General features: G+C 36.3%; 10 protein-coding genes across 10 annotated transcripts; 5 read left to right on the top strand and 5 right to left on the bottom strand.

Annotated features, from left to right (window-relative positions):
• Positions 1-310: 310 nt before the first annotated feature.
• On the bottom strand, positions 311-2,036 carry FSST1_010344 (uncharacterized protein; the record flags this gene model as incomplete). The annotated part of the gene is made up of 6 exons (XM_083233366.1): positions 311-481; positions 536-670; positions 721-906; positions 953-980; positions 1,080-1,114; positions 1,179-2,036. The coding sequence occupies 6 exons, from the start codon at positions 2,034-2,036 to the stop codon at positions 311-313; spliced, it is 1,413 nt and encodes a 470-aa protein (XP_083080040.1).
• Positions 2,037-2,613: 577 nt separating this feature from the next.
• Positions 2,614-3,562, top strand: FSST1_010343 (uncharacterized protein; the record flags this gene model as incomplete). The annotated part of the gene is made up of 2 exons (XM_083233365.1): positions 2,614-2,707; positions 2,760-3,562. 2 exons carry the CDS (start codon positions 2,614-2,616, stop codon positions 3,560-3,562), a joined length of 897 nt encoding a protein of 298 aa, XP_083080039.1.
• Positions 3,563-3,918: 356 nt separating this feature from the next.
• On the bottom strand, positions 3,919-4,461 carry FSST1_010342 (SDR family oxidoreductase; the record flags this gene model as incomplete). The annotated part of the gene is made up of 1 exon (XM_083233364.1): positions 3,919-4,461. The coding sequence occupies one exon, from the start codon at positions 4,459-4,461 to the stop codon at positions 3,919-3,921; it is 543 nt and encodes a 180-aa protein (XP_083080038.1).
• Positions 4,462-12,456: 7,995 nt separating this feature from the next.
• FSST1_010341 (Zn(II)2Cys6 transcription factor domain-containing protein) lies at positions 12,457-13,743 on the bottom strand (the record flags this gene model as incomplete). The annotated part of the gene is made up of 2 exons (XM_083233363.1): positions 12,457-13,612; positions 13,667-13,743. The coding sequence occupies 2 exons, from the start codon at positions 13,741-13,743 to the stop codon at positions 12,457-12,459; spliced, it is 1,233 nt and encodes a 410-aa protein (XP_083080037.1).
• Positions 13,744-14,171: 428 nt separating this feature from the next.
• Positions 14,172-14,886, top strand: FSST1_010340 (glutathione S-transferase family protein; the record flags this gene model as incomplete). Its single annotated transcript, XM_083233361.1, has 2 exons — positions 14,172-14,300; positions 14,377-14,886. 2 exons carry the CDS (start codon positions 14,172-14,174, stop codon positions 14,884-14,886), a joined length of 639 nt encoding a protein of 212 aa, XP_083080036.1.
• Positions 14,887-15,841: 955 nt separating this feature from the next.
• Positions 15,842-16,641, top strand: FSST1_010339 (pectate lyase; the record flags this gene model as incomplete). The annotated part of the gene is made up of 3 exons (XM_083233360.1): positions 15,842-16,040; positions 16,097-16,488; positions 16,537-16,641. 3 exons carry the CDS (start codon positions 15,842-15,844, stop codon positions 16,639-16,641), a joined length of 696 nt encoding a protein of 231 aa, XP_083080035.1.
• Positions 16,642-16,910: 269 nt separating this feature from the next.
• On the bottom strand, positions 16,911-18,226 carry FSST1_010338 (uncharacterized protein; the record flags this gene model as incomplete). The annotated part of the gene is made up of 4 exons (XM_083233359.1): positions 16,911-17,108; positions 17,159-17,295; positions 17,347-17,923; positions 18,002-18,226. 4 exons carry the CDS (start codon positions 18,224-18,226, stop codon positions 16,911-16,913), a joined length of 1,137 nt encoding a protein of 378 aa, XP_083080034.1.
• A 651-nt stretch (positions 18,227-18,877) lies between these two features.
• On the top strand, positions 18,878-20,373 carry FSST1_010337 (uncharacterized protein; the record flags this gene model as incomplete). Its single annotated transcript, XM_083233358.1, has 2 exons — positions 18,878-19,096; positions 19,147-20,373. 2 exons carry the CDS (start codon positions 18,878-18,880, stop codon positions 20,371-20,373), a joined length of 1,446 nt encoding a protein of 481 aa, XP_083080033.1.
• A 654-nt stretch (positions 20,374-21,027) lies between these two features.
• On the top strand, positions 21,028-23,070 carry FSST1_010336 (uncharacterized protein; the record flags this gene model as incomplete). Its single annotated transcript, XM_083233357.1, has 8 exons — positions 21,028-21,142; positions 21,217-21,568; positions 21,633-22,057; positions 22,118-22,217; positions 22,266-22,356; positions 22,407-22,604; positions 22,662-22,777; positions 22,872-23,070. The coding sequence occupies 8 exons, from the start codon at positions 21,028-21,030 to the stop codon at positions 23,068-23,070; spliced, it is 1,596 nt and encodes a 531-aa protein (XP_083080032.1).
• Positions 23,071-23,652: 582 nt separating this feature from the next.
• On the bottom strand, positions 23,653-24,331 carry FSST1_010335 (uncharacterized protein; the record flags this gene model as incomplete). Its single annotated transcript, XM_083233356.1, has 4 exons — positions 23,653-23,929; positions 23,981-24,071; positions 24,144-24,219; positions 24,272-24,331. The coding sequence occupies 4 exons, from the start codon at positions 24,329-24,331 to the stop codon at positions 23,653-23,655; spliced, it is 504 nt and encodes a 167-aa protein (XP_083080031.1).
• Between the last annotated feature and the right edge of the window lie 1,087 nt (positions 24,332-25,418).

Below are 25,418 nucleotides of genomic sequence, written 5' to 3'. Positions count from 1 at the left end.
CACCAATCAAAATTTTGACGCAGCGCAGCCTGCTTGAAGGCCGTGTAAGCTGTGATAGGCTACTACGAGCTCTATTATTGTCCTATCACACTGCTAAGGTCAGGTAGTGTTTTCAGCTACAGAATCTTATGTACATAGATGCACCATGATCTGATGCTGGCATCCTCACGACCAATACTGGGAAGCCAACCGCCCTGACTAGCGGGCAGAATTGCAACATATGAGAAGCGTCGAAATTACTGCAACCGGTAGTTGCTGATATTCGATTCATAGCACCATATGAATAACCTTTATATTTCTTAAACACACACTACCTTGCAGACCACCGCTTAAACATGCGTCTCACGCCATTCGGTTTCTTTTTAACGTCCGGGAAAATCTCCCTGACGGCTATCTCGAAGACCTCTCTTACCCCTTCGCCCGTTCTGGCCGAGCATTCAAGATATCTGAAGGCTCCTATATCTTTCGCCATGTCATTTCCCTGTGGTAGAAGATCAGTCATACTTTTCGTGCTGTACCTGACAGGATGGATTACCTGATCCCAGCTTACCGGCTGCTGATTTTCGTTCTTGGGTTTCTTGATAGTCTCTGGGTCGTAGCGAAGGTCCTCCTTAAGACCGACAAGGATAAAAGGCACATCAGACATAAAACGCGAAACCTCACAGATCCACTAACTGCTTGTGAGTAGCTTACTTAAGATATCAATTCAGGACAGCTTACTTTTTCTTTCACATTGACGAGTGTATCGGGCGAGCCAATTTGGAAGCAGATCAAGGCCACATCTATATCCCGGTACGAGATTTCTCTAAGGACGTCGTAGTCTTCGGAGCCTGAAGTATCCCAGAGTAAGAAATAATTGCCGTTTATATTGGCAGTATAACGGTCGATGACAGTGGGGACATTGATCTAAGGTCTTAAAAGGAGTTTTTTTCAGGGGTAGAACACAACTCACATCATAAAAAGCGCCTTTGTAGAAACAGCTAATGAATTGATTAAGACTTAGTGTAATGTTCACAAGAAACGAATATTGATCAAAGCTCCCGTGAAATACTTATTAACAGAGAGCCGTTTTCCCACACGAAGTGTCTCCAACGAGTACGATTTTCTTCTTGGCCTTGCATAAGAGAACATAAGAAATATTCGCCTTAAAAACGATAATTGTAATAATCAATTCTCACCTGAGACGTATTTTGGGATGTGTCACCGGTGCTAACACTCCTAGTGGGCTGTAAACATGTATCCCCACCCTCGTCATAGGCTCGACTATTTGGCAGAGAGGCAACCTGGGAGCTGGTATCGGCACTTGTCTCGATCTGAATGACTGGTGCCGGGGATTCTTTCTGCAGGCCTGATCGACTTGAGGAATGAGAAAGTGCCTGGACACTGCTGTTCGTCTCCCACTCAACATCGTTACAGACTGTCTCGGCATATGAAGTGAGATCGTCAAGATATTGCTGGAGAACATAGTTTTGCCCGATGGTCGCCGCCGGAACATCACCACCAGCAACAATAGCCCTCAGTCTAGTCAGCTCGTCCATTATTTGGGAAATCTGACTGGTATCCTGTTTTATGTCGTGGACATCGGTTCTGATGGCTGTGGTATCGTTTTTGATTGCCTTGGACAGAGAAACGGATACTAGCTCCAGGGCCAGATTTAACGATGCACGATGTGCTTCAAGCGATATACGGAGCCCGATGACCTCGTTCTTGCCAAATGTAGCCCACTTCAGGGCCCCGACCTTGCCAGAGTGTTTATCAAGAACAAGGTTAATCTTGGAGACAACGGCAGAGCAATTATCGATGATGGATAGAATCTGCTCCTGCAGAGACTCTGGTAAGATTCGGTCATCACTGGCAGTTGTATCATCTCTAAGTAACTCCAGAATAAGTTGCAGCTGGGACATTTCGCCGTTTATAGATGTGAGGTCAGATCGGGCCTCGCGACACTCCCGCGTAAAGTTGGTAACCGACAGCGTCGTTGTTGCAACGGCACCTATGAGGCCTATACAGGCCGTGGTAATCGATAGTGGATCCATTCGTTGTGTATAAAATGACGATACACAAGAGGTTACTGTCAGCGCTGGGAGGATGCTATGCACTGGTCTGCTGGATTGTGTGCAGAGATGCATAGATATCAGCGCTAAGCGCATTTAGTTAATTTAATATAGCTAGCCTAATGATAAACTAGGCCTTGAGATATAAGACACTTTTATTACATTATTAACTTATCGAGGCTGGCTGGCTGCTAAATAACCTCGCTGAGTCTTTAATTGTTTTTCAGCCATAGGGTGAGAGGAATGCAGCAAATTAAGTATCTTTCCTTTGCGCACTTTAGAATCACTAGTATAGCTCTAGGTGGTTTAATTGACCAGTAATATAACATTTACGATAAGAACACAAAAGACTGACCCTGGCATGTGAAGCTAGTACCTGCACTATTGGCACAGCTGAGGCTGTAGTATGTCAATAGTGCCAAGCGCTAAAAAAAATAAAAAAAATAAACTCCTGATGTGAAACAATTGACATTTAAGATGTCCCTGGGTTCTTCATCTTTCTTCTGTTTTATTCTCCCTTCACTCAGTCTTGCCCTTGTCGCTCTTCTCTACAGCGAAAATGCGTTTCGCTGCGTTCCTGTCTTTAGGCCTTGGTGCCAATATCGCAATTGCAAGTGTTTGCAAGCCTCGAAGTCGAACACTGACCGACTCCGGTAAGTGGAATGTATCAATAGAGCATCGATTTATTTATTCACTCATATTTAGGCAGCGTATCTACCGAGCCCACATCTGCAACCTCGACGGAACCCGTCGCTATCTTTACTACAAGTACAGACATCGTGACAACGACTACAGCTTCTGTCGAATTATCTATCAGTGCCACATCTACAGACGACGATGTAACTTCTACCGAGGCGACAGAGTCAGGCAGTGCTAGCATCGAGCTCTCAGCTTCCACTGCTACAGAGACAACTGCAACTGAAATCCCTACTACAACTGCTGAGACAACAACATCTGCTGAAGCAATCACGACGTTGACGACTACCACCACTGAAGACACATTTGTGCCTATTCCTACCTTTAATATCAAGGCCCTAGGCTCAGATGTCGATGGCCAACTGCTGCGAGGCGATCCAGTTCGATATAACAACCTCGGGTGGTACACGCCCTCTCCCCCAGTTCTCACTTTCTCTATCGAAGCCAGCACCAACTATGTACGAGAGATAAATACCGGGAAATACTTATGTGTTTCTTTCGGAGGCGATGGTTTCCCAAACTCGAATATCCTCTGCGACCCTGATAACCACTACGCTGGAATGGAACCTCTCACATGCGAACAGACTCGCGACCGAAAGCTCAAGTGCTCTGCACCAGCTGGTGAATGCCACTTGGACGAGGCGACGGATACTACTTATTGCAATGCGGTTCCTGGTACCTGGGACCAGTTTGATGTAATCCATGGTAGGATAATCAACACTCCTGCTCTTGTCATGGTATCAAGCATCAATCCTCCCACAGCTGATGATTTGGAAGCCATTGAGCTTCAAGTCGTTCCCTATGCGGATTAAATTCTTGAACATCTGGCTCGCATCTAATCTCCACTTCTCTTCTACTTATCTATACAGTTGTATTTTATGCAAGTTTTTATTGTAAATAATTCTTCACTGTATCAATTCCTCCCCTTCCCCATAATAGTTAAACTTTTTATCTAGAATATAGAGAGCAAAATGATCGTAGGTATGTCAGTGATTAATACACTAGTATTCTATATAAATAAGGTCTATTCTGCCCCATCTATTTACGTCTGTATTGCAACTGCACTGGTTATGCTTATGACACTATACTAGTAAATATGATATTCTAAAGTGTTTTATCTCAGCTCCTTCTGTAGCTTCTTCTCACTACATGTCCTCTTCAGTAGAAATCAGTTTCTCAGCACTACTGCTTCTTTATTATACAGTCCTTCGACTGCAACCTGGACCAGAAACTTTGCCGCACTAGCAGGAGTGATACTGTCCTTCATTGTCATTCCCACACCTGAACTTCCCAGCGTCTCGATCTCCAGCGTGCTATTATTGTCGTGATCTAGTCTCACAGGTCTGACCAGGGTCCACTCCATCTTTGTAGTTCGGATTTCTTGATCCAACAGATTGTGATCTTCCAAGGCGTATTTAATATTCGTCAACCCCATAAAAGCGCGGCTTATCAATGGTAGGTTTTTCCATGTATCTCCGACGCCAGCCGTGGACATGACAATAATTCGATGAATGCCAGCTTCTTCCAAGACTTCACACGCATTGGCGCATGAGTCTGCCAGAAAGCGAGGAGGACCGACTTGGGCTGCGAAGGGGCTATCTGATTTCCGGACTGTGTTGAGGGTGAAAATTGCTGCCGAGGGGAGGATATCAGGTGTAGCGTGAATGGCCTTGCGTATATCATCTTTCGATAGTGGAGAGCCAGTGACCATTGTGATGCCAGGTTGGGAAGCAAGGCTAGTTGAGTTTCGGACTAGCGCTGTTGCAGTGTGATTTTAAGCCAGGAGTTCTGTGTTAACATTTGCATAGCCCTGATTGGCTAAGCTTGCATTATATAATTTAGCTGCTCTATTACCTAAAATAGTAAGCTAATTCTTTTCCTTTTATAGAAAAAATAAGGCTTTTTTAATTCTCTTTTCTAGGCTTTATCTAGTAAAAATAGCTATTAATAATAATTATAAGCCTAAGTAAAAGTAATTCTAGAAATTTATATTACTTTAACCTTTAATTTAATTATAAATTATTATTTTTAGCTTATTTTAAATATTAAATTTATTCTTTTTATTACTTTTTCCCTTAATAAAATATAATTTTCCTTTATATTACTATTTTTAACTATAGTTATTTAATTTATTACTTTTAATTTTAAGCTTAAGGAAATATTATACTTTAAAAAGAATACTTAATAGTAATATTAGCTTTAATATATTTAAATTAAATTTAATATTATTAATACCTAGGTATATATTAATTTAAGCTTTTTTAATAAAGAAGTTAATTAAATAAAGCCTTTTAAGGCTATTTTAATTATTAATTATAAAAATAAATATTTTATTAAATATATAATAAAGGCTATTAATATTATAAAGCTTTATACTATTTATTTAAATAATATAGATTTTCTTAAAAATAATTTAAAGCTTTTTAAGTTTATTTTTAATAAAGTTAATTATAAATATATTATACTTTAAAAGATTAATATATTTAAGTAAAATAAATACTTTACTTAGAAAATTAAAAATAAAAAGGTTTATACCTTTTTATAATTAATAGTTAATAAAGAAATACTTAATATTATATTTAAAAGAATAAAAGAAAAGTACTTTAAGGGTTATACTTTATATTATATTATAAAAAGACTTAAGAAATACTTTACCCTTTAAGCTATAAGTATTATTATTTATACTTATAAAGTATATAATATATATATAAAAGAAGTAAAAAGTATATATATTAATCCTAATAAATAGCTTAATAATTAATATATAGTTTATTATTATACTATATAATATAAAGCTTTTAAAGTTTAAAGAGATTAAGTTATTTTTAATTTTCTTATAGTAATTTAAATTTAAATTATATTTAATTAAATATAATAAATACTTTATATTATTAATTTTAATAAAAATAAAGTTAATATTAAGTTAATTAATTAATATATAAATAAGCTTAATATTATTATTAAATAAGCTTTAAGTGCTATATATTATATTATATTTATTATACTTAGTAATATATTTAACTTTAAAGAGAATAAAAATAAAAAGCTTTAATTTTAAATAAAATACCTCTGCTTATAAGATTATTCTTAGTATATAAAGGATTATAATATCTTAAAAAGGGCATTTTTCTATAAAAAAATAAGGCTCTCTAGAGAAATAATTAAAGAGAAAACTCTTAAGATTTAAAAGGTAATATTAATTAAATATTATAACCTTAAAGTAAAGCTTATAAGGAAAGAAATAATAATTCTTAGCTTAAGTAATAACTTAGGCTAATTTAGCTTTATAAGTAGTATTAATTAGAATAAAATACCTTAATATTTTATTACTTTTAATTTAAATCTCTTTAAAAAATATAATTTCTCTATTTATTTAAATAGCTATAATTAAAAATTTTTCTTTAAAAGTATTATTTTTAATACTTATAGCTTTATATATCTTATTAACTTAATTAATAAGTTTATTACTTATACTTTTATACCTTTTAATAAAAGTAAAATAATTTAAATAGAAGTATTATTATTCCTAATTATTAATTATAATTAAAAAGTAATTATTAAAGCGCTTAATAGTATTAATAGAAAATATACTAAGAGTATTATTTTTAAAAATATTTAAGTTATTAATAGATTTTATATAAATATTATATTAAAGGTATTATTATAGAAAAAGAAGCTTTAATATATAGAATTTAACTATATACTATACTTTAATATACTAGAAAATAGTATTATTATTATTAATTTTAATTATTATTTTAATTTAATATTCCTTTAATATAAACCTATTTATTTTTATTTTAATAATAGCTAAATAGTACTTTATAATAATATTTTAATTATATAATTATTAATATTCTTTACTATTATATATACTTAATAATATAATTATACCTAGTATATATAAAATTAAATATAATTATATATTAACTTAAGCTTACTTTAATACTTAAAAGCAGGTTATCTTAATAAAAATACTTTAAAGAAGCTTATAAATAATACTTATAGTATTTAGATTAATAGGATATAGGATATTAACTATAAAATTTATATTTAAGTAAAGGTAACTTAAATAATTAATAAAAAACCCTTTAAATAATATTTACTTAAACTATTTTAATATATCTTTTAAAATCTTTAAGACTATAAAAAAGGCTATAATAAAAGTTAATAATTACTAATAATTAAAGATAAATATAGTAGTTATTTATATACTTTACCTCTTTTAAATAAAAGTATAGCTTTTATTCTTAAGGCATTTTAATTTTATAATAAGTAAATTAAATAATAATTTAGCCTTATTATTTATATTATTTACTATAATAATAAAATAGCTATAATTTATATATTAAGAAATATAGCATTTTAAGCTTAAATATATCTTAAAGAGATAATTCTTAAATATCCTCTATTATATACTTATAAGCTAAATAGAGTAATTAAAATAGCTAATAAGATTATAATAATAAAGTTAAATACTATATTAAATAGAGTAAGGCTTTTATTAAAGCTATAGCTTAAGAATATTATAATAGTAATTTATTTACTTAATTAAAGCCTTTAATAAGCTAATAATAATATATCCTTATTAAAAGCTTTAAAGTTTTAATTTAGAAATTATACTTTATTACTAATAAAGAAATATATAGCTAACCTCTGCCTTAATTAAATAAGCATTTATATATATAGTTATAAGGCCTATCTATTAAAAAAGGAAAAAAAAGCTAATAAGTAAAAGAAAGTATTTAAAATAAGCCTTAAAGTATATATTAAATATCTTATAGGCTATATAATATATAATATATATTAAATTTAAGTGCTTTAGCTTAAAAAGGTAATTATATTAAGGAATATAATATTTAATAGAATAACCTTTTATTAACCTAATAAATTAAATATAATAAAGTTTCTATTAATAAAACTAGAAAATTAAATTAAATTAATTATAATATTAAAATATAATATCCTCTTAGATATATATAATTAGCTAATTTAAGAATAGTTAATAGGCTTAAACTTAAAAGTAAAAATATATAATTTATATAAGTAGCTGCTTAAAGAGAATATAATTACTATTAAACTAAGTATAAACTATTTACTTATATATATAATAAATTAAATATTAATAAGACTTTAAATACCTTAATAAACTTTAGAGCTTAGTATATAGTATAGGGATATAAGTAATACTTATAAAAGTAAAAATATTAAAAAAGTTAATTCTTTAAAGTAGTATTTAATATTAATAAATATATTATAAGCTAGAATAAATAATAACTTCCTTAGGGATAAGCAAGTAAATAAGAGAGCTAATATAATAGGCTTATTATTATAAGTAAATAATATTTTATTTACTTATAAAAAAGTAAGAGATTTAAGTAAAAATACTTAAGAAGTAGATAAAGCTAAAGCTAAGTCTTTATTAAATATTAAGTATAGCCTATAGATAATAATAAGAAAGTTATTACTATTAATAATAATATAAGCTCTAGATAATTTAATTAAGCCTTTTAAAGTATAAATTATATTTAATTTAAAAATAAATTATAATTATTTAAAATAGCCTTTAGCCTAATTATAAGGTTAATTAAGGGGATTAAAAAATAAGGTAAATTATATTTTAACTTAAAAACTAATATATTAAAGTATATAGATTTAAAAAGCTAAAGAGTAAAGGTATAATATTACCTTTAATTAATAATTATATAAACTTTATAAAGACTTATTTAATACTTTCTTTATATTTAATTAGCTAAAAGAAATATATAAAGATCTTAATAAGCTTATAATAATATTTATTATAATTCTTTATATAGTTAATAGAAAGGAAAGTAATCCTTAAGTAGAGATTATAATAATAGCTATTCCTAAGGATAACTAGAAATATTATTAAGATAGCCTTTTATTTATATTAAAGATATAAAAATAGCTTAAAAAATACTAATTTACTATACTATTTAAATAAGCAGTATATATAGAGATTATAAAGCTCTTTAAAAAGAAAACTTAAAGAAAGATTAAATAGGAAAAAGCTATAATTAAGCCTTTATTAATAAAGTAAATATTTATATATAAATATAACTAAGATAGGTTTTTATTATATTATAAAGTATAGATTATAATATATAGAAATTTTTAAAATATAATACTTAAAAGTATATATATAGTAATACTTATAATATACTTTTTTTATCTAATAATAGCTTTAGCTATTTAATTTAATTTTAAAATTAAGTAATTAAATATTAAGAATATATTTATAAATATATAAAGGTAATAAAATAGCTTTTATATATTTTATTACTTTCCCTTAGGATTTAAAGAGTATAATTTTATCCTTAAAATTAATTAAGCTCTCTATAGGCTTAAAGACTTATTTAAGCTTTAGTTTAATATATTTACTATTAAATTATATAAATTTAAATTTAAATAAAATATAAAAAAACCCTGCCTTTTCTATAACTTAAAGAGAAAAATATACTTAATTTTCTTTATTAATAATATCTTAATTTTCTATTATAAAAGTAACTTAAATATTACTTTAAAGCTTATTAAATACTTAAAAGAAAATAAAAGGTTTAAACTTATATATAACTTAAAAGCTAAGTAATTTCTTAGTATTAAAATTATTAGAAATTAGCTAAATTATATTATCTCTCTATATTATAATTTATATATTAAGAAAATAATAATTAAATTTAGCTAAAATACTTAGAATAACTTCCCTTTAACCTTAATCTTATAAGTAAAGCTTTTACCTTATAAAGACTAAATACTACTTAATAAAATAAAGAAATATTAAGAAATTATTAAATCTCTGCTTTATATAGTAATTATATTATAACTTAATATTGCCTTTATAGCTAGCTTATTATTATAATTCCTTATTAATTTAAGTGCTTATTATAAAAGAGTTACTCTCTAAGTAATTTATTATCTTTACCTTATAAGATTTAATAGCCTAATTTATAGTAAATATAATAAGCTATAAGCTTTTATTATTATAAGTAATACTTTATTTACTAATAATATAAGTATATAAAAGTTATTATAAGGCTATCTTATAAGCTTATTTAAAGGAATAATTTATTAAAAGGTATTAAAGCAATTAATAATAATAACTTTAACTACTAAAGCTAAGCTATTTACTTTAAAGTATATAGTAAAGAAAATAATAAAAATAAAATGCCTTTTTTAAGATTTATACTTTAATCTAGAGTTACCTTATAATATTAAATATAATAACTAATAAACTATTAAACTTATAATTAATTAAAGCTTTTAAATAACTATAAGGCTTTATTATATTAATATTTAAAGTATATAATTAAGGTAAAAGTATTTAAAAAAGTTATTTAAAGTTATATATTTACTAATAGCTAATATACTAGTAAATAGGCTTATAAAAATACTATTATAATAATAATTTAAGTATTTTAAAGAGCTTTTAAATATATTATAAATTATTATAAAGTAAAGAAATAAAAGGTAAAAAGCATTAAAATATATAAGTAAATATATTTATTTATTTCTCTTATATTAAAGGGAAAAAATAGCCTAAATGCCTTAATATAATATATATATAAAAATTAAGTGCTAAAGTATATAAAAAAATAAAAACTAATATATTTAATAGATATTTATAGCTATAGCTAAGGTTATAGTAAAGCTATAACCTTAGCTATAATAATATAAAAAGAAATACTAAAGGTAATATTATTAATAAGGCTATTTATAATATTAGCTTATATATAATACTTAGGGAATATAATATTAAACTTATATTTAAATAATAAGGGTAATAGCCTTAATAAAAAAAAAGAGAATTTTATAGCTTAAAAGGCTTAAAGTAATAAAAGCTTACTTTATTATATTAAAATAATATAAAAAGGTAAACCCCTCTTTAAATAAAAGTAAAAGCCTTTTAATACTCTTTTTAAGCTTTTTTTTTTTTTATATTATTAAGTTAGCTTATATATTAATAAGGTAAGCTTAATTAAATAAAAAAGGAAAAAAAGGAAATTCTACTTATATTATTAAGCTTATTAAGCTTATTTAAGGTAAATATATTATCCTTTACCTTATTAGCTATATTAACTAGCTAATAAATTAAAAGACTAAGTTAAAGAGGCTTAAGAGTATAATTTAAATTAATAAGAAGCTTAATTAAAGAAAATAAAGTATATTTATATAGCCTTATAATTATAATTACTTAAAAAATATAATATATAGCGCTAAGAACTATTAAAAATAGTATAATAATAAAGCAGGTCTTCTTTAATTCCTATAAAAAGACTATAAAAATACCTTAAATAAAGTATAGAAAACTATTTACTAATAAAGTTAATAAGAGGCTAATACCTTAAAGGGTATAATAGATAAGAAATAAAAGCTATTTAAAGTATTAAATTATATAAACTAAGCTTAAATTATAATATTAAAGCTTATAGGTAATAGTAGTAATAATAGTCTTAGTAATAATAATAAAAATATTAATAAGTTATATTAGCTATTAATATACTATTTATATAGTATATATAGTAGCTATATATATAGTATTCTTTTATTTCTTATTAAGCTACTTAAGAGTTAATTATTATAAGATATTATAAGCTTAAAAAGCTTTAATTTATAAAATAATAAGTAATAAAAATATTAAAAGTATAAGTAAATAATTAAATTCTAGCCTATAATATATTAATATTATAAATATTAAATATATACTTTATTAAGTAATATAAGATATTATAATAGGCTTATTATTATAAAAATATAATTAAAAAAAAAAAAAGAGAAATTTTTTATATAAAAAATATATATTTATAGCTATACTATAGTATTATATTTTATAATTATAGGGTTATTTACTTTATTATTATTTAATAAATACTTATTTTATTTATATTATAGCTAATTAAATACTTTATTAAATATATTTTAAAGTATTTTAAAGCTTTATTATTTATTTAATTACCTATAATATTAATATTTAAATAAGGGATATATTAATATTTATATAGCCTTAATTAACTAAGCTTATATTATATAATTTAGCTACTCTATTACCTAAAATAGTAAGCTAATTCCCCTCCTTTTATAGAAAAAATAAGGCTCTTTTAATTCTCTTTTCTAGGCCTTATCTGGTAAAAATAGCTGCTAATAACATTCTGAGATAACAAGCTTACTAGTGCAACCTGTTGCACCTAGGAGAAGGAAGTGCATAATTGCTGGATGGAAATAGTGGCAATAGGAGAAAGTAAATTTATATGAGTTTAAGTAATTTAAATTAAAGTTGAATGTTTTTAAGATAAAAAGGTATCGGATGAAGGACTTCTTAATATCTTGTCTTCTTAACAGGTTCAGAGATAAAGCTAGTCTCTGATTGGCCCGTTCGGTCAACTTACCATTCTTAAGAAGAGCCACAAATTTCGTGTGTGGATCGCGGCATTACTCAATCCTTGTCGCTAGTTAGAAGTAAAGCCAGACGCTGATTGGTGTGTTCGGTCAATTTACCGTTGCTGAAAGATGAGAGCGGCGCAATCTTAGACACGAAACACGACACTCACAAGAGTCTGATTATAAATTCCTCACTATTTATGGGATCTGGTCGGCATGTGACTCATTTGAGCTATTATTAATTCATAGCTTGCGTTGTCCAGCTCAAATAATACCCAGGATCTAGATGCCGACTATTCCTAAGCCACCTTCAGACTTTGGACTGTTGTCTGAGTCCACCTTCTATTCCTTGACGCATATCATAATCCTTGAGCCTTTCATTGATCTGATCGGTCAAAGCTTGGATCCTTTCATTCTCCGCCTTGAGTTTTCCATCAGTGTCTGACACATAATCTAGAGTTCCTAAAAGCACAACTCTGATAACCATGGATAGTATTCTCAAGAAACACCCATGTACCGTCGCAGGTTCTCCATGTGTCTGAGACGCTTTGAAGTCTTTGTACCATGCATCCAATAAATTGAGAAGCGTTCCCTTTTCCCCAAGCAATTCAGCAGCTCTTTGCTCTGATTCGGTGAGAGAAACCTGGTTGAGAAACTCAATAACAAAGTTGGCGATTTCTCTTATCCCCTGCCTCATATTTGGAGCAATTTTTCGGTCGGTGGAGACCTCAGCAGGTGGCGTCAACATGGTGTTGAGATCATTTGCTGGCTGTTCAGAGAACTTGCAAGGCGCAACAAAGAATTTGATGATGAAGACATCTATCAATGGCAAGTCTTTATGGTTCCCCGGCATCAACACACCCGTACTCAGTAGATATGGTCTCGCGCGATATTCTCGCATAATGTTCAATCCTCGGATGATGTGAACACCCATAGCCGAGAAATTCCCTCTGACTTGTTCAACACTGATCAAAACTTGGCAGCATAGTAGGGCAGACTTGAGCGTCTCTGGGCTTGGTGCCGACAAGTTCAATGCCAGACCTGTCAAAGCCTTGCTATACTGCTGAAGACCATAGTTATAGCTCAGCTTTTGCTGCTCTGGTGAAGCGAGGCCAGCTGTCATTGAGTCAAGGTCGTTGCGAAGAGCTTTAAGAGACAGAAGAGCATGTCGGATAGACACGTCGTTCAAACTTTGTGAAAGTACCTCTTCAGCTTCTTGGTTGCAATTGATATCCACACCAAAGATGGTCTTGGTTGAGAGGTAGCGGCTGAGAGTTGTGGGGTCTAGAAGAACTCTATCGCTTGTAGACTCTGAAGATGCCTTTGTCACATTTGTTTTGTTGCTACTACTGGCGGGTGGACTTGAAAAGGGTCTAAAGACAGACTCGTAGCCATCACAAGTACGACCAGTCTTGACGCATTTTTGACAGAAAGGCTTAGCTTCGTCGCATTTAATCTTTCGGATCCTAATCAAGTCAGCACAGATGACCCCTGACTGGAGTCACTAAGCCCCAATTTACCTGCACGTCGCGCACCCCGTCTTGACCTTCCTTCCGCCAGCACTGTTTCTTTTATTGTTTGACTTGGCTGTCTTCATGATTGAGAAGATGTAAAGAGAAAGATGAGCGAACAGACGAATAAGAAGCCAGACTTGAGTTATCCACAAAAGGATTCTCAGCGCTAAATTAGCGCTGACTCGAGGATCCTAGATCCGAAGACACACTAACTCGATATAGTTGAAAGAGCGAACAGGCCAATTGTCACCTGTGGTCCGTGAGTTACCCTTGAGTTGGATTCACGATGATAGGGATTATTTTGTTTTAGATTTCAAATAAGTCATTGGAAATCATGAATAGCTCGGACTTGGTAGATATGTAAGCGAGGAACCTAGCAAATTCTTTGTTGGCTTTAACTTTGATATTTATATATAAAGCATTGCCAATTGCTCTGTGTTGTTCTGAATCATCACCCTCTTCTGCCATGTTTCATCTCAGACAATCCACAAGACTGTTCACCACATCAAAAATGACTGCCTTTACTCTCTACGGCGCTCGTGGCTCGACCAACACTGATAGAGTCCGCCTAACACTTGCCGAAGGCGGTTTCACAGACTATGAATTTGTTCTTCTTGACCTTGCCAAGGGACAACAGAAGGTAAGTGGTTGGTCCACGTCTCCGCACAGTTTCGTACATGTCTCATTATTTTCATGACTAACACGACTTTGTCTAGTCGACTGACCATTTCAACCGTCACCCATGGGGCAAAGTCCCAGCAATTCAATCCTCCAATGGCTTCACCCTCTACGAGAGCCGCGCCATTTGTAAATATTTATCTAAGAAATACAATTTCCTTCTCCTCCCTTCAGAGTCCGACATTGAAGCCATGGCACTCTTTGAACAAGCACAATCAGTAGAGATGCAATATTTTGCAGAACCTGCTGGACGTATCGCCTTCGAAAAGTTTGCTAAGAAGTTCATTGGTATACCTCCCAACGAACAAGTCGTTACGGACGCCCTGAAGGTTGTTGAAGCATATTTCGATGTCGCAGAAAGACTTTTATCAGACAAAGACTATATGGCTGGAAATATGTTCACGCTTGTGGATATTTACTATGTGCCTTTGGTTCAAAGATTGTTTGTCTGTGGGTTTGGCAATGTCATTACTGAAAGGCCAGCTGTGAAGGCTTGGTGGGAGCGGATAAGTACAAGACCAGCCGTGCAGAAGATTATGTTTTCTTGATGAGAACGCCTGGAATACTTACTAATGACAAGGTAGTTCATAATACGAACGTATCTTCTATGTAGATAAGAACTCGTTGAGAGATATAATTCGTCTTCGTACGAGCCTACCATGCTTGTTTTGTTCCATGATGAGACGTCTTCACCGCTTGATTAATTTCCATTTTCAATTAATAATATACGATCGAATCAATAACATCTCTCGGACTGTCGCCAAGTATGCCAAGGCCTCTTCCGAAAGTTGATTCATGCGACATCACGAGATGTCTTTTCACAACAACGGCAAAGCATCAATGATGACAGTGCTTATCCGACGTTGCAACGCAATGTCTTTCAGTATGACCGGAAAAGTATCTGATAGGTTTCAATACTCAAAACAACTTAACAAAACCATATAATCTCAAGTTGAGGAACACTATGTCAGCTAAAAATGAGTCCGAGTTCCGACATGAGGGTAAAGTGATTGCATGATCAAACCCATGTGGAACCCTGCAAGCTACCCCACGATTAAGTCGGCAGTCAAGCGCACCTATCTCCATCGATTGATAGTCCCAGTCACATATCACCTGCCCGATCCAGAAGTCGGAGCATCGGAGTGAATTCAAGCATAAGAACAAGCTCCGACCGTCAACCCACAATTGTTTCCACCAATTGTCAATTCTAACTGACACACTCAGTAGAAAATGCTACATACAACCGGCACGTTAGTGGAGGAATTTCTTGGAAGGTACCATCGGGATGGCAACCCCAGATATGCACCCCTCGTTCAGTGTCGATTGGAGAGAATAGCCTTGGCATGGCAGGGATATAATCCGGAGTCCATGCCAAGACTCGTGGACGCTATCAAAGGGTGGTTGATGAAGATCATAAAAGGCCATATTATTTCCTGTCAAAATCTACTTTGAAGTATCAGACTCACTTCAGATCTTGAATTGTCCATCGCAATACTATTCATCATGCATTTCTCCACCCTCGCTGCTGTCCTCTCTGCTGTGCCCTCGACACTTGCGTGTCTCGGCTACAGCGGTGGTCTCCCAAAGCCCACTGATACCAAGTCCCTCAGCGCTCCTCAGTACATTCCCAAAGGTCAGACCTTTGATGCAGGCTGGGTCAAATACGATCGTGGTGTAAAATGTACCGGCCAGGTTGAAGGCGGTAAGTATCTTCTGTGGAAATCTGTCTCTTGTAATACATACTGACGATATGTCTAGGTGAGAAGGATACTGTGTTTGTTCTTGAAGACGGTGCCACGCTACGCAACGTCATCATCGGTGCGAACCAGATAGAAGGCGTGTACTGTAAGGGTTCATGCAATCTTGAATTCGTCTGGTTTGAGGACGTCTGCGAGGATGCCATCTCCATCAAGGGTAGTGGCACAGCCAACATCATCGGTGGTGGTGCATACAAGGCCTCAGACAAGATTATTCAGCACAATGGTTGTGGTCACGTCAACATTGTCAACTTCTATGCCAATAACTACGGCAAGGTCTACCGATCTTGTGGTAACTGCAGTGGCAACTGCAAACGCACCGTGCACATGGAGGGAACCACTGCTGTCAACGGTGGTGAACTCATGGGAATTAACCTCAACTACGGCGACAAGGTATGTGTATCTCTGATGATGTGGAATGAGCATGGCTAATGAATTTAGGCTACTTACTCCAACAACTGCTACCCCAAGGTTCAATGCCAGGGCTACAATGGCTGTGACAAGAAGAATGGTGATTGTGAGCCCTCAAAGGCTGGACTTTGCTAAGTAATCAACACCTCATAATAGCCAAGTCTAGTTGGTTTGTAAATCTCACAGCTACGATTGGATTACATGGGGTCTGACAGTGTGGAGATATTCTTTATGTACATATGTTTATCACGATGGTATATAGCAACCACCGGTTCGCTTACCGTGAGCAAATAACAAACCTGTTTGTCGGATGATGTGCTTCACTTACATGAACAAATCGGTAGTGAGAACAGTCTGTGTCATTGTTTCCATATTAATCTACAATCATTGGTTGTAACTCCATGCTAGGCGATACTCGGTGCTCTAGAAGACCCTTGTCGATAACTGCTATCCACGTGAATCTGACTCTCGACCATGATATGCTTTGCACTTGAGTCGTCATCATGGAGTCTATCCCAATTTCCTCTTACAGACACTGTAGTCCGTGCATGGCCACTTGGACCAAGTGAGTTCATCGGAGTCGGTTCATTGTATCCTAACTTCTGTTGAAACTTAGCATTATTGTTTTGAAGTTATTGATCGGAGTACATACTGGTCTAGGCGTTCCTTTGGAACGATTCATCGACTTGACTAGACATCCGCCAAAGACTTTTAGCGCCGGTAATGAACAGGCAATAATTGCGAGACTGGATTCTAGGATCGACCATAGAAGTAGTCGACTCTGGGACACTGGATAAACTAGTTAGTACTAGATCTTCGAAGAGCTTCCGGAGGCCTTACCCATGTGGTCTTTGGGATACTTCCGTATATCAATGTACTTATAAGATATGATGCGCATAAGAGCAGCAATACTAGCCAACACACCAAGCCCGAGGATTCCTACGACCGCGATTTTACTCCGTCTCGTCATCTGCAATGAATAGACGATGAAGAATGGCGTCAGTGCACAAGCCCAGTCACTGGCCACCTGAGCAGATGTACCGACGTAACTCAAGTTCAAGAACCCATCAGCAGACTTGCATTCGCCTGCTCCAGGATTCCAATACCCTTGGAAAGGAACGCAGTTGACGAAGAACCATACTACGCATATAGCAGCAGTGACAGTCATGATACACATGATTCCGTACATGATGTATTTATATCGTCTGTCGACGCAGATGTACAGGATCGTGACCGCAATAGCGAACTTCGTTATTGTCGAGGACGCGTAGTAGATGAGTTCATATAGAATGAGATATTCCATTCCACGGACGGTGATAAAGTTTCGCATTTCGAACTTGTCGAGGTACTCGTCTGTTGCGCCGACGCCATAGTGGACGGATAAAGCTCCGAGAACTGCTGCTGGAATGTATGGAAGCTATGAAGTACTGGCATCAGCTTTGGCCCTGCGGATGCTGGAGAGTAGGGGGGAACTCAGTGAAGAAGGGAAACGTACAAATCCAATCACGGCCAAGTAATCATTGAGTCGCCATTTGACATCGTTCTGGATCTTGAACATCCGAACGTAGACTCTGAGTGCTACCACGATAGTGCAAATAACACCGAAAACGTAGATGAGGACCTCGCATATCGCACCTAGGCCTGAAGGTGGGATAGAATCTTGGGCGTAAGCGATGTCGGCGATTTCCTCGCCCGTTAGGCCTTCTGAAGACTTCACCATTCTGAGAATGATAAAAGTTTCCGCATGTTGTCCTCTGGTCTACAGAAGTGTGTGGACTATATGGTTTGAGTTTGTCGAAAGGGGTGGATCGGCAAGACGTCTGGGACAATGAATCAGGGTAGAGTGACATTCGGACTGGAGAGATGAACGAATATTCGTATGTTGACAGGGGATAGCCAGAAGTGGGTCTGGAAACGAGTGAATATTTTCGCATTACCAAACATTAATTACAAAAGGCGCAGGACCAACATACCGTATTCACCAGCGACAAAGGTGCAAGGTAAATGTCGAGTCACTGGTTTGGGTATGAAACGGCCCATCATGTTAGCCCCCGGCTCGTGTTGGTTCAATGTCGGCAGCGGGGGGGTATTATACCCTGTTCCCCGGAAGCAAACAACCAACAGTTAACAGGGCCAACCAACTGACAACTACCGAGTTTTCTGCAATCGCCTAGGATATAGACTGCAAAGTTCAGGTCGTTACAACCTGGGCAGGGGTACAACACGGAAGTTCGGGACCGTTGAAATCATATCAGTTAGAGTTACAACGCCCCGTCTGAGCGGGTCATTGGCGAGAGGACCCTTTCCATTCTATATACCTCAGCCTCCACCTTTGATTCAAAAACCATTTTCCCAGTCTCAAGTTCGGATAATGTCGTTCTTTAGTAGCCCTGTCGCACCTGCTCGCATAGCGTCTGATCAGGTCATCCCCTTACACGTCTGGGATGAGAGTCCTTTATACCGAAGGATTGCATTGTACAATCTCAAAGTATTCGACGATGTCCTTGATCCGGAGAAGTTGCGTGGTAGTCTTGAGACATTAGTTTCGCAGAGGACTTGGCGGAAATTGGGAGGACGACTGAGGAAAAAGGTACCAATCATGTGGTGTCAATACTGTGTCCTACGTGCTGACATTATTAGGACGATGGTTATCTCGAATACCATATCCCAGTGCAGTTTACAAAAGAGCGACCAGCCATCGGCTTCACCTTCGTTAACCTTACCGACATCAGGAAAGACGACCATCCCATTGCTTCGAGACTACCCAAACCATCGACTCACCCAGCAATCGTTGGCGATCCCGAAGAAACAGTAGACCTCGCTTGTGGCCCAGGATGTCCCACTTCCATCGACGATTATCTCTACACAGACCAGCCAATTCTCGGTCTTCACATTGTCTCGTTCAAAGATGCAACACTTGTTACACTACACTGGCTACATATAGCATGCGATGCTCTCGGAATGAAGGACTTGATTGAAGGATGGGTTAACGCGATGAACGGATTAGAAATACCCGAACAGCAAGGTTTCGACTATGATCCTTTGGCAGAATTCGGTAAACATCCCAAAGAAGCTCATAAACTTGCGGATCAACGTATGACGGCAGCCTCAATGCTTACTTATGCTGCCTGGAACGGGTACAGCCTCGCGCTTGCAAAGAAAGAGACACGCATGGTCTGTATACCAGGCTGGTTTCTCAAAAAGCTTCGTGCTACTGCACGAGAAGAACTCACCGCTGCTGGAGTCAATAACCCTTTCGTTACAGAGAACGACGTACTTGTTGCTTGGTGGTCACGCATCGCTATCTCCCACCTTCCGTCCAATTCCGATCGGCCTGTGACGATCCAAGTTGGAATGTCTCTCCGAAAGTCACTTGAAAAAGACCTTCTCGTGCCAGATAAACCATTTGTCTCCAACTGTTTCGGTTTCACAAACTTGTTACTTTCGGCAAAAGAGCTTAAGCAACAGCCAGTGGCAGAAACAGCGCTTCAGATGCGCAAGGCAGTGAACGAGCAAAGGACAAGAGAGCAAGTGGAGGCGTATCAAGCTATGGTTTTGGACTCTGTCGCACCGTTACCTGTGTTTTTCGGAAATGGGAACACGTATCAGATCTCCTACTCGAACTGGACCAAGGCTGGTTTATTTTCAGCTGACTTCTCAGCGGCTTGTGCAAATCCTCGAGACACTCCGTTGTATCCATCATACATAGGGCATTGTCAAGTCCCGTTCAAGTTTCCTGAGGGTTTCATCATTGTCGGGAAAGATATGAATGAGAATACATGGTTCTGCGCGTATCGGGTCGCTGGTTTGTGGGAGAAAGTTGAAAAGGAGTTGCAGGCATTAAATGGTATGGATGACGGTATCTGAACAGCGGTATCGAGAAATATCTTGAACAAAATGCGGAAATGCTGGGATAAGGAATACATATATATCGCACGTACAAAAGCTTTAAGAGAATAAACTTGAGACATTAGGAACAGCTGTGAATGTATGCGAACTTGACTATCAGTAAACTTGTAATGGTAAATATACGTTGTATAATTTATATCTAATTAGCTTACAAAGTCACTATGACAATATTTTTTAATGTTACCTTGGAGGGTTGTTTATGGTCAAAGCTCGCTGTACCCTGTTTAATATGAATTTCGTTTCAGTAGATAGATGTACTGTGTTAATCGCGGCATAAACAGTACAGGGTACACCATCTATGTAGAGCTCAAGTACCTGCCTAAAAATTAATATTTGCTGCAACACACACCGCATTCCAGCCACCAAACAAAGATGACATGTTTTGTCGCACCTGTACACATTGGTGAAACGGGAGCAGTGACCAGGCTGGGCTGGGCTTACAGTACATAAGTTCTAGCGACCCTCGTCTGATCTGATTTTCTTCAAGGGTTATGCCATCTTTGACCCCTCCAACATGGTGCTTCGAAGGATTCCAATAGCGGCGCCTCCTGCTGTCCAAGAGCCTCGCTTTAGATCGTTGAGCAGGCATCTCTTTTCTTGTCTGATATCAACATGCCGGCCTGGCATTCGAAAATACCAAAAATTAAGCGAAAGTCCAAATTCACTGCAGCTGCACACAACCACAGTCGTGTTGATTGGAGAAAAGGCATTTGCGATCCGGAGCCAAGTTGATGTAAATATTTGATCTTTTTTCGAACCAAATAATCTAACTTGAATCATAGTATAGCTTGAAACTCACAGACTCAGCCCATTTCACACCTTTAACATGTTTTGTCCTCGGCAAAACCCAATCTATGGAAGACGACCTGATAGACGCCCGCCTAAAATACTCAACGCAAGATGACGTGTTCTGTGACGCCTTCTTAAACACTATTCTCATCTTAACTGACAACACGTCCATCAGCGAGTCTGTGCAGGGTATTCTTAGCGAGTGGGGCTGCACAACCGTATTTCTCCAGTCTCGTTCCAAGGAGATATGTCCCGGACCTTACTTCTTTTCCAGTCGTGGTATTTACTCAGCTTGGAGGCTTTATCCCGACGACCATGATGCTTTTGTACTCAGCACCACTCCTTCTCAGACGGATTTTGAAACGTAAGTCATTTTACATGGCTGTCGTATAAAATCTTCCTACTGCGTAATGCTTATGTTCAAATAGCTACGAGAACATGAATGCTTCGGCCTTTGGTTTATCATCGCTTTGTATCGCTGTTCCTTCTCGCATGAACTTTCAGCCTTCCAGCAAGCAGCCACTCGCTGGATTGCGAGTAGGAGTAAAAGATTTATTCCACTTGAAGGGTGTCCACACAGGCTGTGGGAACAGAGCATATCGCAGACTTCATCCAGCTCAAGAATACTCGACTGAAATAGTCAAGAAAGTCATCGACCTCGGTGGGATAATCGTTGGGAAAACAAAAACTGTCGAGTTTGGCGGCAGCCAAGAGGTCATTGGAGATTGGTGCGACTACTTTTATGCATTTAATGCTCGTGGCGATGGTTATTTAGCATCAACCGGAAGTAGTACTGGCTCGGCCGCCAGTCTAGCAGCCTATCGATGGTTAGATGTGACGCTAGGTACTGATTGTGAGTGTTTCTTATTAGTCGTTTGTTCAAGTATCCGTTCACTCCTAACTTCTAAACTAGCTGGTGGAAGTATCCGCGATCCAGCGGTGGCACACGGTATATATGGCTTTCGACCCTCCCATGATGGCGGAGAGGTGACGGACATGGTCCTCCCATGCGGGTGAGATTTCAACTACATGGAAAAAGTCCTCATCTAACATTCCTTCAGTACATTCCACACCCCAGGATTCTTAGCCAGAAGCAGTGAAAAAATGTTACACTTCGGTCGGCATTGGCTTGGGTCTCATCCAGATATCAAAGTACGACCATAGCCCGAGTGTAGAAGAAACGCGGCTGACGTATCCTGTAGCGCCTGAACCCAACGAGAATCTTATTCTTCAAAGAGTATCACTTGACAGATTCGAACGCCCAAGCCGTTGCAGACGAATGGGTCACTAAAGTAGCATCATGGCTTCAAGCTGAGAGGTGTGATGTTTCCATCGAAGACATCTGGGATGCGACCAAGCCAGCTGCCTTAACCGAAAGCTTCTTTGAAACATTTAAAAAGGTCTGTTGAATCTTGGTTGAAGACATAAGAACACTAACTGAACATCATGTCCTCTAGACATTCATCACTCTAACATATCATGGATTTTGGACAGACTTGGCTAGCTTCCGTCACAACTACAGAGATACATTCCAAGAGAACCCGTACGTCTGCAAAGTTCTTCAGGCACTCTGGTAAGTTACATGGCGATTTACCTGTCCCTTTTTGGTCCGTGGCTGTTACTATAGACGTTCGTTCACAGAATGATCATTATTAATGTGATAAAAGGGACCTAGGCAAGTCTCTATCTCCAGAAGAAATACAACAAGCGTTAGATGAAATAGTCTTGCACAACACCTGGTTCTTCAAGAACATACTCAATGACCAGAAAACCATCATTGTAGCTCCGCGATATGCGCTTGACTATAGAGATGAATATTTACCGTATGCGTATAGTATTCACATCTCGGTGAAAGGAATAGTCTAACACTTCTTCAGTAGCCCTGAAAAGCGCGATTATGCTGGTTGGGATTCAAATTTGCACGCATCCCTTTCTGGCACCCCAAACATTATTGTTCCAGGTAATACATGAGAGTCGCGTGATTCGCGAAGATGTGAAAACCGCTAAGTACCATGACAGTTGGCCAATGTCCATACAAATCCCATGTTACAGGGAATGAGGAATTCTTTCCTGTATCAGTGTCGGTTATTGGACCAAAGGGTAGGAACCTTGACGTATTTGATTTTACCTGATAAATAACTAAAGAATCTCAGATCTTGACATTGAGTTGATAAACCTTATCCACAGTTACAATACTGAAAACGGTCTCCCAGAGTCTGTTAAAACTGGGTGCAAGGCTTTCAAGGTCCCTTGAACAACCAAGGCTTTCAGGATCCTTTGAACAATTTATTCCGTTTCCTTCATTCTTTGTTCCTCATGTATTCTATCTATCTCATTCATTTGGTTCTAGCCAAAAACAATAAACCTGGCTTCGATACTCTCTCTTGCAATCGAGTTTGGGGGACTATTTGCATCGGTGAAAGCTGCGTGCGCACAAACTTCTCAACGTTAGGATTGAAAGAATAGTGATGAGTATGAAGGTGCGGTACCTCGCGCGATGCCATCCATTTGAGAGTCAAAGTTCTTGATCAAAATACATTCGTTTTTCTTCATTCGACTCCAATAGTACCATCGTTGGTTTGGATTGAATCTGACCTGGTAGTTCTCACCCAAGTAATGAGAATAGACCATATCTTGAGCAACCAAGTCCTCAGTAGATAATGTTCGAGCATCAAGAACAGTAAGAGGAGTGTCTTCAAGAGGTTCAATCAAAGGACGCCAAATACTAGACAAAAGTTCAAGCGAAATCTCATCTTAGTACTAGGACTTTACTTACTTGAGAAAGCGTACCCGATCTTTGACAAGACCACTTGTTTCATTCTTGAAGTACAGTTGCAGTCGACTCATAGCAGCCTCCGGGGTCTGATCTGAAACAAGATACGTCACAATCCGGTACGCAAGAAAGGAGAAAATAAGCAATATGACGATGAAGGACCTACCAGTATGTGCATTCCTAGCTGGAGGCCTCTTGTCCTCCCTGAGATGTGGCACGCCAAGTGGTTTGACTTGACGGAGCTGTGTTGTCTCATTAGACTATTGGAATTCAGAACCAAGATTAGCAATTTACCACATGATCGAAAGCAATCACTCGTTTCGCTTTCAGATATCCCCTTAGAAATTCTTCCATTTGAGGCAAGTAATCTCCTTCGATTGCCTCCTTACTCGATACTGCAGATTGATGCGACGGGATTTCCAGGAACGCAAAGCCTTGTAGATCTAGGGAGAAGGAGATCTCATCACCCCTTGCATCCCCGATCTCGATGTCATGCTTATCATAAATTGCGTTCGACTTTGGCTGATCTTTTGGCAGGGGGATACTTAGGATGAATGGTTTCTCAGTTTCGAATTTTGGATGCCTTGAGAGAAATCTCACGGTCCCTGTCGTTTTTGGACGTTTTTGCCAACTTGCTTCAGCCTCCTTTTTCACTTCAACATCATGTACTGTGGAAGTTGGGTTGCGAAAAGAGGCAAGGCCTGTTTTGTTTCAGCGATACGAAGAACGGGAGTATATTGTCTGACGAAAAAACGCCAATATGCATAGCATGCAATAAATTGAACAGTCCAACTTACTGCGGTCAATTCCCATCTTCGGTTGTCGTGTCGTACGGAGGGAACAATAAAAAGGGCAAAGTCAATACAGGGTAGCGATTTTAGACAGTGCGTGTAGCAGTAAAGCCTTGTTATAGCCAAGGGTAGTAGGTACCGCTATTGTAGACTGCTAATCTGCGGTTCAACTCGTAACCTTATGCTGCATATCTCGTATCCCACGGTGCTCTTCAATTGGGTAGCTGTTACCTTGCAATGTGATAAGACTTACTCTTTGAGCCTATTGCAGTGTCATGCGCATCATCGAGCGTTAGCAGAGGTTGCTCACCGCCCAGCCCAATTATTACTGACAAAGTATGGTACGATTGAACAAGAAACTTGGATGCTTCGAGCTATTGAAGCACCGATACGCACATAGTGTTCAATTGCATGATATCAAATAAATGAATCTGATATTGGACTTGTCATAAAGTACAGTTTGAAGTTTTAGCCACCCTCAAAAACGGTGCAAATGCAGGGATCACAGCCACAATTGTCGCAACGTTTGCCCCCTCCCTCCTTCTTGTACCACGGCTTCCCGTTGAATCTCTCCCGAACCAATTTAGAAAGTAGTTCCGTGTGATTTGCTGGGAGGCGGCCTCTCTCTAAATCGTTCCATTGGTCGGGGA

Source organism: Fusarium sambucinum, chromosome III (assembly GCF_050947815.1).
Source record: "Fusarium sambucinum isolate potato_lamoka chromosome III, whole genome shotgun sequence".
Taxonomy (NCBI): domain Eukaryota; kingdom Fungi; phylum Ascomycota; class Sordariomycetes; order Hypocreales; family Nectriaceae; genus Fusarium; species Fusarium sambucinum.
This window is presented reverse-complemented; position numbering and strand designations above follow the sequence as displayed.